Source organism: Populus trichocarpa, chromosome 5 (genome assembly GCF_000002775.5).
Source record: "Populus trichocarpa isolate Nisqually-1 chromosome 5, P.trichocarpa_v4.1, whole genome shotgun sequence".
Lineage (NCBI taxonomy): Eukaryota > Viridiplantae > Streptophyta > Magnoliopsida > Malpighiales > Salicaceae > Populus > Populus trichocarpa.
Genome location: NC_037289.2, coordinates 1,843,836 through 1,859,200, shown reverse-complemented (window position 1 = coordinate 1,859,200; position 15,365 = coordinate 1,843,836). Strand labels below are relative to the sequence as shown.

Genomic DNA, 15,365 nt, shown 5'->3' with positions numbered 1-15,365 from the left:
TAATCCAATATTTAAGGATGAAAAAAATAAAATAGTTAAACTTGTCAAACCCATAAACTAGATCAACTAGCCAAACTTGTAAACATGTTCATGGACTTTATAAAGTTTAATAACATAATTTCTTTTAATAATTAACATTTTAAAAAAGTAAAATAATAATGTAGATCATGATATATTTGAGATTTGATAACTAACATTTTAAAATAATAGTGTAAATATTGGAATGCTTGATATATCTTAGCCATGTAATAAATCAGGTCAAAGAAACGTCTTTTGGGAATGGGTGCATAGTTAAGTTTGATCTTATTGCTAGTCAATACTACGCAAGTTAGGTTAACGCAAGAGTTCTTAAGAATTCTATAACTATAAAGAAGTGTATTAATTTGATTTCTAATTTATATATAAACATCAATATGAATGATAAAATGCGATTTGAAGTAAGATTTATAGCATGTACATGAAATTATTACTCTATGATATCCTGGTTAATTATGCACACTTTCTCTTGATTCAAGATAAATTTTAATTATTTCTACGTTGTAATGCAGTTTATTGCTTATGAAAAAAAAAATATGATTTGAAGTAAAAAAATCAATTCTAAAATCATATTTAATTTGCATAACAACATTTTTAAAAATTCAAGAAGTAGCATAGTTTTAAAACTCGGTCTGGAGGGTCAACCCGGGACCCGACCGAATCGGGGCTGGAACCGGGTCAAGCTGAAGAAAAAACCGGGGAAGGAAAAACCCGGTGTGACTCGGCTGACCCGGCGACCCAGTTGACCCGGCAAGATCCGGTCAAAAACTCAGTTGCAACCCGTTAACTTTTTTTTTTTACTAAAATGACATCGTTTTGATTTAAAAAAAAAAAAGAATTGATCCGGGCAACCCGATGACCCGATCAAAATCCGGAACCTTGATCTTAGACCGGACTCGTCTAAAAACTATAAGAAGTAGGGCTTGCTTATAAAAATGCAAGATACAACAACTGAATTGAAAAGATTATTTTAAAACTAAAGAAACATTAGTTAATAGCCTCGCAAGTACTCAATCTTGAATCTTTAAATGACATGTCGGCTAAGTTGAAACCATTGATATGTTAATAACATGGTTGTTAAACTTAGCGCGGCATGACAGGTCGATTCAAAAATTTATGATCCAAAACCTAAACGGGGATGGTTTTCAAAAAATTCAAAAATTTTTTTTGTTAATTTTATTTATGTTTTGAATTGTTTTGATGCATTAATCTCAAAAATAATTTTTTTTTAAATATCATTTTGATGCATTTCGGCATGAAAAGTACTTTAAAAAGCAATCGCAACCACAATCCCAAACAGAACAATTAACCTGTAAGTTAAAATTACAACTTAGCAATTTAAACTTTTTTTTTCTTTTATTTTGGACAAAAAAATATTTTCTAAAAGTTGTGAAAAATTAAAAACTATGTTATTATTTATTGATTATATCAAATTTGATCTTTAATCTTTTGATTGTTATATTTTTTTAATATTTTTTTTTCAATTTTGTCCCTCAGAATTTGATTTTTATATCAATTTTGATTGTCGTGCTTTTGATTGTTATTTGTTTTTCTCTTATCATTTTTTCTAATTAAAATTTTTTTATCTATCAAATTTTATTCTTATTCTTTTGATTGTTATTTATTTTATTTGAAATAATTTATAAAATTTATATATTTTTTAATTTTATCCTCTTTCAACGTTTTTATCTTTTAGATTTCGTCTCCATTCTTTTGATTTTTTTATTTGAAATAGTTTATGAAATTAAATTTTTTAAATTTCATCATCCTTTAACTTTTTTTTTTGTTGGATTTGATTCATATTCTTTTAATAAAATATTAATAAGCTATTTTCCAGCTTATTTTTTATGACATAACCAAGTATTAGAAATTGTTTTTAAACTCATTTTCCATTGCACTAGCAAACATATAAAAAAAAAATAACTCACTTTTCTGCAATTCACTTTGCATAGAAATCACTTTCCAAAATAAAATTATTTTTCAGTAGATAAACATGGCCTAAGTGTATATTTGGCAATGCGGTGTAAAGTGTTTTTTTGAAAAGGTGTTTTTTAATCGAAAAAACATTAAAATAATGTTGTTTTATTTTTTTTATCTATTAAATCCATCGAAAAACACTTAAAAATCATTAGTTTGATGATTTTCAAGTGAAAAACAAAACGGATTTAACTGCAAAAACAAACACACCCTAAATCTAACAATTATGATTAAAAGTTTTGGTGTTAGTAGTTTTGTAATACAAACATGCATGTCTTTGACAAACTCAATTGAAAATGCCAAGCCATTAATTTTTATTAATTTTCAAAATTAATGTGGCATTTATACCATCAAGTAATCCTCTTACAAATAAAAGTGGCAATAGAAGAAAAAATCTAACTTCTAAAATCAAAGAGTGAAGAAGAAAATAAAACAACTAAAATATTACAAGTGATATCCAAGAAATCACGAGAAAATAATAATAATAATAATGAGATTATATATTTATAACTCTTTTGATTGGATTATACGCATACTTTTCCTAATAATGAGATTATATACCTAATTTAATATCATTGTAGATAACGTTAATTGCCTTCATAATTTTTTCTTGACCGTTACCATCAATATCTTGAATTACATAAAAAAAAAATTAACATGAGAAAATATATAATGTGGTGATCGTATTTTAATACCAATCGTAGGGTGATTATTTTGCCACGTCCTTAGTTTACAGTAACGCCTAAGTCCAAACAAAGTGTAAAAGTCGTTAATTATCAAAACTCTAGGGAGATAAATGCAATACATATAAATTCAGGGAACATTGTGTAGCGAAATTTCAAATTAAATCTGGTATAATTATTCACTCGTGCCAGAAACAACCACAGATCATGCCATACACATAATACTCACATGGGAGTAAATGAGAGTAACTAAAAAACTAAAAAACTGATTAAACTGATAAAATTAAAAAAAATAATTGAAAAAATCGAACCGTGAAAAAAAACCGATTAAAATTTTGAAAAAACCGATCGGTTCGGTTTTATAAGTCTGAAACCGAAAAAACTGAACCGAACCCAAACAAAAAAAAACCAGAAAAAAACCGAGTCAAACCAGAAAAAATCGAGCCAAACCAAAAAAACAGAACCAAACTGGTTTGAACCGGCTTTTGTCCTAAAAAACCAAACCGAACCGAAACCGGTCGCTTTGAACCGGTTTCGATTTAAAAAAAAATTGGTTTGATTATTTTTTTTTATAAAAACCAAATCGAACCGAAAATGATCACCACTACTTACACAAACTCCACTTAACACGTGTACAGTGATTATCCACCAGTCTAGCACACTCCTTTAAAGCAAAAATAATAATATAGTTATTTAATATTTAAAAAAAAAAAAAAAATTATAACTGGCTAAGCCATCTTTATTGTCAAATATGCTACTAGTAGGGAATTTTTTATTGTGATTTTAGTGAACTTGAGTTGCTGAAGAAACAAATGTCTTCTTAGTAATGTTCGATGAAGATTGAATATACTATTCATAGATCATGTTTTTATTATATTTATATCTTATTTATTATTTATCAAGAAAAAAATTTAAATTTTATTTATTAAGTTTCGAGTATTTATTTTGATGTCCATTACCCAAATATTACTATTTAATATAAAATAATAAAGTAATACACACACACACACACATATGTGTTTATTATGTCAATATAAAGTACACAGACACTATAAGATTAAAAATATAATTATTCTCTATATATTTAAATATGATATATCAAATTTGATAATGTTTATTATTAATATTTATCGAATTTGAGACAAGGTATCATCCCTCTTAATGTCATGATTTATGTGTCATGCCTTCTTCACAGTTCATATATATGTTAGTCATGCATTCTATTAAGTATTCCAACATTCATTTACCTATATTTAGTTTCAAATCATCAAGGTGGTTTTCAAGAGGGTAACATACCAAAAAAAAAAAAAAAAAACCTAATTCAAGAACATGGCTACTCCTCAACCTAACCAGATTCAACACTATCCAATTGGTGGGGAGCTAGAACATTTATTCACAGAAACCATGACTCAAGATGGCATGCTAGGTTTAGTTCTTGTTGGAGATTCAAAAAGCTTCTTAACAACTCTACCAAAACCCATGCTCGATGAAATTGGGATCAAAGGACTAGAAATTGAGATCTACACACCACCAAGGAATAAGATTTGGGTGGCAATTTACTATGATAGGGCAGTCAAGAATTTCAGATTGGAAAAGATTGCTTGGGCTGAAGTTCTTGTGAAGAGTGACTTCAAAGTTGGTGACAAAATTGCTTGTTGGTCACTTTACCATGCTGATCTTGGTCCAAATGGGATCTTAGCTTTACTGATTGAAAAGGTAACAAATCAGTAATTTTTTTTATTGGTGAATTTAATAATAATTATCATTGTTATGGGAAAAAAAGAAAAATGAATTAGCTTATAATTATTTATTTTTCCTGAAAATAGGTTCCTATTGACATTAATAATGAGGGTGGTGTGTAACAAGGCAAGGCAGGGCTGAAAATGCTGGGGATGGCAAGGAGCGAGGAGTTTGAGCTTGGTGCTATTGGTGTCCTTTCTTTTCTTTTACGAGAATAAATGTTGAAGGCTAATAAATTTACGGAGGAGTTTATTAGTTCAATACTAAGTTTCTATTTGGCATTTTGTTTGTTTCTGTTTTTAAAATTATTTTTCATCTTAAAAAATATCAAATTAATATTTTTTTTTAAAAAAATCATTTTGTTTTTTTAAATCATTTTAAATTGACTCGACTTAACCCACTCAACCGATACACAAGCTCAATAAAAAACTTGGTGTTGATCGAGTTTTACATTAAACCATATAAAAATCAATTCAATTAAAACTTGATTGACTCAATGAGCCCACTTACAACATTGTCAAAACTCAATCTGATTTTTTTTTTAAATGATATTATTTTAATTTTTTTATAAATAATTAAAATAACACAATTTTAAATTCACATATATAAATTTATCTAACCCATAATGCGAGCCTTAGGTTGTGTCATGGATTGTGCGGTTTAAAAACTTTGTGCAGAAGATTCAAATGAGGGACCATCTCTCAATAGAAAACTTCGAGGCCCATTTTTCTAAAACTTTATGGTAACCAAGTACAAATACCCATAAATTCAAGGGCCATTCCCACAGCAAACAAAAAAAAATTTCAAATTGAATCTGCTATAATTATCCCTTCAAACCCCAACCAATAACCACAAGATCATACCATACAATACCCCACACACCAACGTGTACGGTGATTAACAACAAAAAACACTGTATAAAACAAGAAAAACAAAACGAAACAAAAAAATATATACAGAAAAAACATCTGATTGGCCAGCCCACCTTTATATTCAAGTTTCGCGGCAACATCTCTCTTTCTCTCTCTAAAAGAGCCTCTCTTTTCCGCAACTTTGAAAACTCTCTTTTATTTCTCTCTCTAAGAAACCCTTCTCTATAACACATGAACTTAAAGCTTGCATTTTTCTCTCTTCACAGCCCTTTGTTTCACTGTATGATTTATACCCAGATATCAATTACTCTGAATCTGTAAGTGTACAGTATCGGATCTGTGAATTAGGGTTTTTAGAGGAGTAATTTTGAGATTTTTGTTGGGGCTTTACTATGAATTTTTTTTTTTTTGGTTTCAAAATTTGATTTTTGTTTTTTTATTCGTTTTCGTTGTTTTTTGAGGGGATTTTGGAGATGGGTTTTGAATTGTAGCTTGAATTTTAGTCAAATTTGAAATTTTGGGTTTTGGTGATGTTTTGAATTTGAATTTCTTTTTTCAATTTTGGGGGGTTTATTTTTGAATTATTTTAGTTGTTTCTGAAATTCATTTAAAAAAAAAAATCTGAAAATTTGAAATTTGGGGGGTCTATTTTTTGTTTTTTGATTGAAAACTGTGATATATGGTAATGGCACTGGGTGGTTTTTTCCTTTCGATTCTCTTTTGAAGTGTTTCCTTAATAGCCTTGCGTATTTTGTTGTGATTCCTCTGTTTCTATTTGCTAAAATTGATTTTTTTTTTCATATATGTATTTTGCTTCTTTTGATACTTTGATAAAATGATGTGATTTTGGTAATGTTGTAAAAGTTGAATTCTTGTGGTGGGTTTTGACTGAGGTTTTAAATATAATCCGAGTGGGAAAATATTCTCCACAATTAGTGCAGCTTAGTAAACTCCAACTCGAGTCTAAGTATCCGAAAAACCAAAAAAAACAAAAGAAGGAAATTTTTTTAATATTTGGACTGTATTATATTTCAAATTCTGGGGTGGAAGATCGTCTTGCTTTGCGAAGAGTTTTATATTTTTATTATTAATGTAATGTATTTTGTGAATTTTGATGGTTATTGATGTCCATGTTAAAGCTTTAAGCAAATTGGTGTTGCTAATTTGTTCATTGATTGTTTCAGATAGATAGGTCCTCCATGGCCCCAGCAAGGAAAAAAAGTGTGAATAAGAGGTTTCTGAATGAGGTATCACCTGAAAAAGAAGTCAAGAGTTCAGGCAAAAGTAAACAGCAGGTGAATGGGGTGAGAATTGGCTTTGTATGTGTTTGTGTACTTACACCAGTTTTTTAATGGTTTGATTCATTCTTTATGATCCAGCTGTTGGCTGAGTTAAATTGCTCGCGGAGTTATTTTAAGACTTGATTTATTTTTATTCATAGCCTTGTGGTTCATTGATCTTGATATAGATATGATAGCAAAATTGAGACTTAGTATATTTCTCTTAAACAAATGGCAAAGAGTTTCCAAAGAACTTTCTTCGTTCAGAAAATTTGTAATGTATAATGATATTTTAATGCATTGACTATTTTGCTTTCTCCCAGAAGAAGAAATTGTCTGATAAGTTAGGACCTCAATGGAAGAAGGCAGAACTTGAACGATTTTACAAAGCATATCGGGACAATGGAAAGAACTGGAAGAAAGTATGCCTTATGTGTTATCGTGACTCCTTTTCATCATTATACTTTCTTTGGTTCTATTCAGCATGATAATTTTCCATGAACTTTAATTTGTGCAAATTAAGTTCATCATACACTTTAAGTATCATCTTAATTTTTTATTGTTGTTGATGATCAGGTAGCTGCTGAAGTGCGCAACAGATCTGTGGAAATGGTGGAGGCCCTTTACAATATGAATCGGGTACCTTGTGTTCAGCTAGTTTAATCAGTCACTAGTCTCACTGCTTACACGTCCTTCTTGTTGTTTCTGTCTTTACAGTTTTGTCATACTGTGAGAATTTTTTATGTGGTTTTGTTATTGGAATCGGGATCTTCTTAACCTTTGGTGTCGAGTGTCCTTAATTGAACACAATTCATATCTAATTTGTTTATGCTATTGAACATTTTTACTGGAAGAATTACAATTGGGTGGGCTTCCTTAGAATATGGTTAAGAACCTTAGCTCTTGGAATTTTGATGTGTCCAAAGTAGGACATAAAGTCAGCTGTTTCTATAATTTTGGATTTGTAGTCTAAAGCTATTGAATAGTTTGTGAACTTTTGAATGTTATATAAGTTGCTTCTTATTCGCATGTCATTCAACGAGGTAACAAAACCCAAAATTTCAAGACAAAAGGTGGATGTCATTGTAAAATTTTGGGCATTGCCTTAGCAGTGCAAGAAGAGTGATTCCAGACAACTTGATACTACCTTTTGGCCCCTGGTTGGGCCTATGTTATGGGATTGCAGAGGTAATATAAAAGCTTAAAAAAAATGATGGAATATTTTTTAAAAAGTTTCTTCAACTTGCAAAAGGAAAATATCGTCAGAATAAGTAATATGTATCCTGTGTTAAATCTCGGTTATTATATGGTAGATGAAGCCTTAGTTAGTCTTGGTGTCCTTCGTTAACATTGTCGCTCTTCCATGTTCTATATTTTTTCAGGCGTACTTGTCTCTTCCAGAGGGAACAGCTTCTGTAGTTGGGCTTATAGCTATGATGATTGATCACTATAGTGTTCTGGTATGATTGCATTTGACATCTGGAAGTTCAACTTAATTTCTGATTGTCTTCATTGTTCTTATTTTTTGTTCTTGTTCCTTTCTTTTTTTTTCCCCTCTGGGAAGGGGAGTTCAGGGAAGTGCAAATTGAAAATTTAATTATTCAGATACTTTTAGATTTATGGTAGCCATGGTGTTTATAGCAGATATGTTGGAGAATACTTTACAGCAATTGACTGAAAATGAGACAGATAATTTGATGCATTATGGGTGTTCACAGTAAGAAGGGACCATAAATTTTGTCTTTTATCATTATTAAGTTGCATAATCTGATAATTAGATGGTTACAGAAAAACATTTTATAAGATGCATTTTGATTTACCTAGTAGAATTGCTGTAAATCCTGATTTTGTCTTATTGTCTGCTGATAAATCAAAAGCTGATTGCTTGTATCCGGATTTTGAACTTGCAGGAAGCAAGTGATAGTGAACGAGAAAGCAATGAGATGCCTGGAGTACTCAGGAAGCTTCAGAAACACAAGCGGCCAAAAGTGCTGCTTAGTGCATCAAAAGAAGATCCCCAACATTTTCGCATGGTTGGATCAACTGATGGATGCTTATCATTATTAAAAAGAGGATGTGGTAATATACTTTGCTTATGGAAAACACAACTCTGGTTTGTTTCCAGTTTTTCCTTTCTCCACCCTGTTATGATTTGAGGAGTACTCGTACTTGTTTTCCTTAATTAGGTCTCCAACTTGCATGCATTAGATGGCTCATGCATTCCAGCTGTCGCTGTCAGTGTCTATATTTTTGTTGTCCAAACATTCCTTGTCCTTCACTATTTTATTTTCTAAAAACTTTCAATGAATTTAATCTAATCACTCTTTTACCCGTATTCTTTTATACTTTTTACTGCATAAACTGTAACCTTTTATGGGGTTATGCTAATGACATCTAAGTGGTTTAGTAAGATACTAAGGTGGAGAGGCAATTTCCACCTCCTGTCTTTGTTTATTAATGTAAATGGATAGAAAGCCACCATTGTGAAATATCAGTATGGTCCAAACTTTGTAGCAATACAAACGGGATGGTTCTTTCCCTTGTTTTTAGATTTTTTAGCTGCAGAATGAAATATCAAGTGGGTGTTTGGGTGGGAGGTGTGGTTGTTTTTTTTCAAAAAGCTACCACACCTCCTACTAAAAAGCATGTATTTTTTGCTTTTAGAAAGTGTGGTGTGTGCTTTAAAAGGGTGGTACCTTAAAAAAAAAGCTACCGCACCTCCCACCCAAACACTCCACAAATATTGGAGACAATGTTATCTAAGACAGCATAAAAAAGAAGCACACAGAAGGAGTCTTGCTTTGATCCAATTGAGTCAAAAGAGATGAAAGTGAAATCTATTTCCTCAGTTGGAATAGGGCTGAACAGAAAACTGTATGAATCAGATGCTGTTACAGGTATAGAATTCCCCCCAGTGGTCATCTACATGGAGCGATATCCATATCCTGTTATTGAAAATGATGCAAATCCAATGGTTTTGATGTCCAAATACAATTGTATAGGGATTGGATAGAATAGGCAACTAATCTGACTCTTGTAATTTTCTGTGAACTGGAATTACAACAACAAAAGATTTAATTTGTCTGACATGGAATTTCTTTTCCTGAGATTTTTCCATCAAGGTTTAGTATTGAATTTGATTTGATAGTGTGATTATGCAACTCAATTTTGTTTTATTTTTATTTTCGTGCATTGTTCCTTTCCTTTATACTTCTAAGTTTTCTCATAAATATTTGAACTCAACAGAATAGTTAATGCGTGATATAAATGTTTCTAACAACAGCGATGACCTTTTGAAGTGTTGTTTTTGTTTCTGATGAATTCAAATTCATATTTAGGCCGTCCACTTCATGCAGTTGGGAAAAGGACACCTCGCTTCCCTGTTTCATATCTGCGTAAGAAAGATGATGGAGAAAATTATGTTTCACCAAAGAAGAAGCGCAGAAAGTTAGAGATCAATGCCGATGATAATGACGATGAGCATGCTGCTGTACTGGCATTAACCGAGGCATTGCAGAGAGTAGACTCTCCCCAAATGTCTCAAACACCCTGTAGAAGAACAGAAAATATGAAATCATCACCTGTTCAAAGCTGGGATAGGATGGTATTTTACTGTAGGCCAATTTTCCATGGCTATTGTTACTTTGGTTATGCAATATCATAACTTTCTGTCTCCTTAATTGAATTCTGCAGTCTGAATCATCTCCAGCAAATCTTTGTGATGCTTCCATAAATGAAAATTGGTCTGAAAGTGGCATAGGACGTGGGGGGCCTGATCTTGCTTGTGTGAGGGATGCAAGCTCCTTGGCGGAAATGGAAGGTATAGGTACTGTAGAAGTTCATCGAAAAGGCAAGAAGTTCTATGGAAATAAAATTAAAGTTGAGAAGATTGGGAACAGTCAGTCTGATGATGGTGGAGAAGCGTGCAGTGGCACTGAAAAAGAGCAAAAGGCCAGCACTTTGAAGGGAAAAGTTGAAATTGAGATGTCAAATGCAAAAATTGATGAGACCTTTCACCGGAGCCAAAGGAAGAGAAGCAAGAAACTTTTTTCAGACGGTAATTCTGTTCTTTCACACTTGATCTTGAGTGTTATGGATTGGCAATCATCTTTCCTTTTCATGGGCGAGAGTTATATAGTCACTTCATTGCATGTTTCATCTGAGATCATCATTCGTTAAATCAAAAGACTTTTTAGAATTGCAGTTTCATTTTCTTCTGAAGTTGTGAATTATGAAGTCTTTTGCCCTTGCATTGGAGTGAAATTTGTGCTACATCTCCTAAGAATTGTAAATCTTGTTATGGCCCTTGTATTTTTTCCTCTGTTGACATTTGTGTATTTGAAGTTATCTGGTTAGGTGTTTTGTTAGGGATTTGGGATTCAATACAGCAAGTCTGCCCAAGATAATGGGAAGATATGGCTCTTGAATTCAATTCTCAGATTACAAACTAATATACAACGAGGATGATGCTTATAGTGGAGACTATGGAGTTTCTGTCTTAAAAAGAAATTTGTGGGAACTCAGGAAAGTTGTTTCCTTTAATATGGCTCTATTAATAGTTAATGCTTGGACCATGTCCTGATTATTTGGAGTCTATTGGAGGATTATCATTCAGGAGGATTATTTGGAGAACTGTAATGAGTGTGGGCTTGTTTTTATAACTTCATATGCTTTGGATTTTGTCTTTGAAGAAGCAACTTTTTGAAAGGTGAGATCAGACCTGATTATCAACTCTTTTATATCATTGATAGCTTGGATAGCCTTTTTTAGGTATTGGAGAGGGTTCCTGGTTAAGTGAACTTATCTCCTATCACTAGGTTGGTGCGATATAAACTGTTGTTTTATGATGCAATATTTTCCCTCCCCTCCTCTTCACATCCTGGCACTTGGTTTGGTTGAATGATCCAGCCATTCAAGAAAATTCTACCAATTAGCATAGCTGGTAAATCTTTCGGAAGAGTTACCAGAGATCTAGAACTGACTTCAACTTTCACCAATGCATGGGGTGGTGAAGTAGTGATAATCATTGCGTAACCTGTTGTTGGGGCAAAACTAGAGGGAAATACACGTGACAGTTTTTAACTTGTGAATTGATTTGCTTCTCCTAGCTGTAATCCTGTTAAGTTTGTAGAATGTTCATGATATGTCAATGATAACGAACTTATCCAACCATTTGTACTCCCACAGCTGATGTATTACATTTTCCTTATTTATTTGCAGATGAACCTGCTGACTTGATTGGTCTTCAAACGTTGGCTCTTGTTTCTGCAATGGAATTTGGTAAATGTTAAATGCATCTCTGGTTCTGTACATACTTGTGTGAAACGACAAAATATATTGAAGTACAATGAGTAATTAATTTAGTAACATTGCATCACTTGTCAAACAACATCCCATTTGCATGCTGAATTATTGTACAATATTGCTTTGTTAGAGATGATAATTTCAAGAAAACTTTACTGCTGAAATCATTCCTAGAAATATTTATACTGAAATCCTAATGTAGAATATTAATCAATTTTGTATTCTTCAATTTCAGCTGAAACAACAGATCACTACTTTTGTCTTATTTCCCTTCCTATTTCCCTTGTTTCTTTAATCTTTGGAAGAATGTTACTCTCTCTCTCTCTCTCTCTCACTCACTCACTCACACACACACACACACACACACACAAGCATGCAGGTGCATGTGCACACGCATACACACATGATGTTATGAGTAAAAGGGACGAGGAGGATGTCTAAGGGATATGTTATCAAGTGGACTGTGATATCTACTTCATGTATTTGATATTTTGACGTTGCATATTGGGTAAATATTAAATGTTCTCCTGCATTTTCTTATGGTTCCATTTTGCATTTTGTTTCTGCATTGATTTTTTCTATGAAGTTTTGGCTTCTCTAAATGATTGTAAGCAGATATTGGCAAACTGGTTATTTTCTTTTATTAATATAAAAGGATTACAATCTATTTTGACATACTTTATGCTTTGGTCTGCGCTGCATATAGGTCTTAGTTTGTTGTAGCTGAGGTGCTATTCCTTTTCATATGTGCTTAAAATATAAATCCTTCTTTTTTCTCTTTTAATATTTGTTTTAGAATCATCTTGCCTGTTGGATGACGAAAGAACCACACAAAATGGGGACCACAAGAGTAGCATACCTGAATCTGCATCTACTAGTCATCATAGAGATAAAACTAAATTCTCAAGGCAGAAAGAAAAGGCAACAAGTGATGTTGAGGGTGCAACCTCAAGAAAATCTAAGCTCGGAAGATATCCACAAAGTTCTGCTAAATCAGTCTCTGAAGCAAATAAACGGCCTCAGTCCATCAGCAATGATATGCTGAAAAGAAAACGCGAGGCTTTGGTAGCAAAGGTATACCCATTTGTTCATGTAACTCTTTCATTCATTCATTCATTCATTAATACCTGTTAGCATGCTTTGATTTATTGTTTGAATTTCCCTTGCAATTTTGATACACAACTGTTATTGATTGCTTTGGTTTAGGTGTATTCATCAGGTCCCAGCTAATGAAAGTTTAGTTTTTTCCCTCTACATAAATGGACATGTGAATGCTTGAAGGCATAAACATGTTTGGAATTTGTTAGATACTAGTGTCGCTGGTTATTCCTTGCTCTTTCTTTTTCTCTTTGGTCATAATTGGTGTTTGACTCCATTCCATATGAACCCTGGCACAGGTTCTGGATGAAGAGGAGAATACATCTGTGGTTAAAGGAAAACACAGTGCTCAAATTTCTTCTCCTTCAAAACAATTGAAATCATTAAAATTGCCAGATGGTTCTTTCAGTGGTGATCAGAAAACTATATCAAATGATCTAGCAACGTCAACTGAACAAGTTCCTGTTGCAAGCCAAGTTATCTTACCAACCAGAAAAACAAGTAGACGCAAGATGGATCTAAAGAGAGCAATGATTCCAAAGGTGAACGTTCTGAAGAATCAAATTAGTAAATACTCCATCTCCCTACAAGATGAAGCAACCCATCTAAAGGTGAAGTCCTCCATGTGTAATTCTATTTATCATAGTTTACCAATTATTAGAGTCTCATTTACAGATGTTCTTATTGGTTTCTGGAATTACAGGACAAGCTTTCTTGTGTAGTATCATCTCCTATGGTTCGCAGATGGTGTACATATGAATGGTTTTACAGTGCAGTTGACTACCCTTGGTTTTCTAGAAGGGAGTTTGTTGAATATTTGAATCATGTTGGACTTGGGCACATTCCAAGGCTGACTCGAGTAGAATGGGGTGTCATAAGAAGGTGTGTTTTGTTTTTCAATCTCTGTCAAGCATATTATAGCTACATTCATGGAGCGTAAACTAATGTAACTTTCTTCTTTATGCAGTTCTCTTGGCAAACCTCGGAGGTTTTCTGAGCGTTTTTTACACGAAGAAAGAGAGAAACTCCAGCAATATAGAGAATCTGTGAGAAAACATTATATGGAGCTTCGTACTGGTTTAAGGGAAGGACTTCCAACAGATTTAGCAAGACCTTTATCAGTTGGACAGCGAGTAATTGCTATTCATCCCAAAACAAGAGATCTTCATGATGGAAGTGTGCTCACCGTGGATCATGACCGGTGCAGGGTTCAGTTTGACCGTGCTGAGTTAGGGGTTGAATTTGTCAAGGTAATTGCATTCTTGAATTTATGTGTGTTATATTTCTTACTTTCATGTGTTGTTTACAGTTTTTCAGATTTTGTTATTTGTGTTTTGCTTTTTTCAGTGGCATAAATAGTTTGCATTTGAAAATATCTTTTGGAAGTTGGAACAATGTGAAAGACTTGAATATTCTATTAAGTTTTGGTAGAATTTACTTATGCTGTGCTGATTCAGAAATTGGCTTCAAATGTTATGCTCATAGTTCATTGGTTTGTAAAATAACAAGCAGCAATCAATTTGGTTGCCCTCTATGAATTGTGCCCCAGAAACCTTACGACATCCTAGTTTATGAAGTGAAAAATGATCAATTTTCATAGTAGTTTGCTGTAATGCCAAGAGTCTTATTGACTACAAAGATGAGTGGTTGTAGCCCGTAACATGGGTCATACTGGTTCTGCTGCAAGTCATTGGTTACTCAATTTCTGGTTAGTACTTATGATTTATTGGCTGGGATTATAAAGCTTTCATGGTCTTTAATCCTCCTGATGTTTGAGCTTTTGTGCTTCTATAAGCTATTTGTAATTGTTAGGCAGTTAAGAGCTATTAAATTACTTTTATTTTTTTGGGAAGTGTAATTTAGCAAATTTCATGTCCTAATTGTTAATGAACTGTCTCCAAACAGTCTTGTTTAGTTAAGTAAAATTTCTTCTTAAGAATTTATTTGAATTTTGCTATTGTTTTGTTTCCAACTTGTGCCTTTCTTCTACTTTTCCTCTCATGATTCAGTCGCTAATGATTCATCCATTTTGTTCCCAAGTCATGTTGAGAAGGAAATATATTTTCTGCAGAATTTATTCTAGGAATAGACATCTCCTCCATTTATTTTTTTCCTTTAAAAACTAGCACAGTCATCTCTCCTACTTCAGAACAATGACAATAAATATTTTACTGTAGGATATAGATTGCATGCCTTCAAATCCGCTGGATAACATGCCAGAAGCTCTTAGGAGACAGAAAACCTCTGTTCTGCCCAAGGAACTGCCAGTGAATGGGAAGTCAAGCATCGGAGAGTTCACTGCAATTGAAAAACTAAGGAATGCACAGAGTCCCATGAATGCTTTGATGAAGCAGGCACAAGTAAGAATAGCTATC

General features: G+C 32.7%; 1 protein-coding gene across 14 annotated transcripts in view; it reads left to right on the top strand.

Moving 5' to 3' along the window:
- The window catches only part of LOC18098701 (rab escort protein 1), a 101,668-nt gene that overhangs the window by 83,760 nt on the left and 2,543 nt on the right, over window positions 1-15,365 (top strand). For 2 of the 14 annotated variants that reach the window (XM_052453006.1, XM_052453007.1), the window contains exons 2-14: window positions 6,493-6,603; window positions 6,912-7,010; window positions 7,165-7,227; window positions 7,971-8,048; window positions 8,499-8,667; window positions 9,927-10,192; window positions 10,282-10,645; window positions 11,809-11,868; window positions 12,689-12,966; window positions 13,290-13,601; window positions 13,694-13,872; window positions 13,958-14,240; window positions 15,168-15,350. In XM_052453006.1, the coding sequence (XP_052308966.1) occupies window positions 6,508-6,603; window positions 6,912-7,010; window positions 7,165-7,227; window positions 7,971-8,048; window positions 8,499-8,667; window positions 9,927-10,192; window positions 10,282-10,645; window positions 11,809-11,868; window positions 12,689-12,966; window positions 13,290-13,601; window positions 13,694-13,872; window positions 13,958-14,240; window positions 15,168-15,350 (2,430 nt within the window). In that variant the 5' untranslated portion in view covers window positions 6,493-6,507. The other 12 variants (XM_052453002.1, XM_052453003.1, XM_052453004.1 and 9 more) reach the window with 11 other exon arrangements.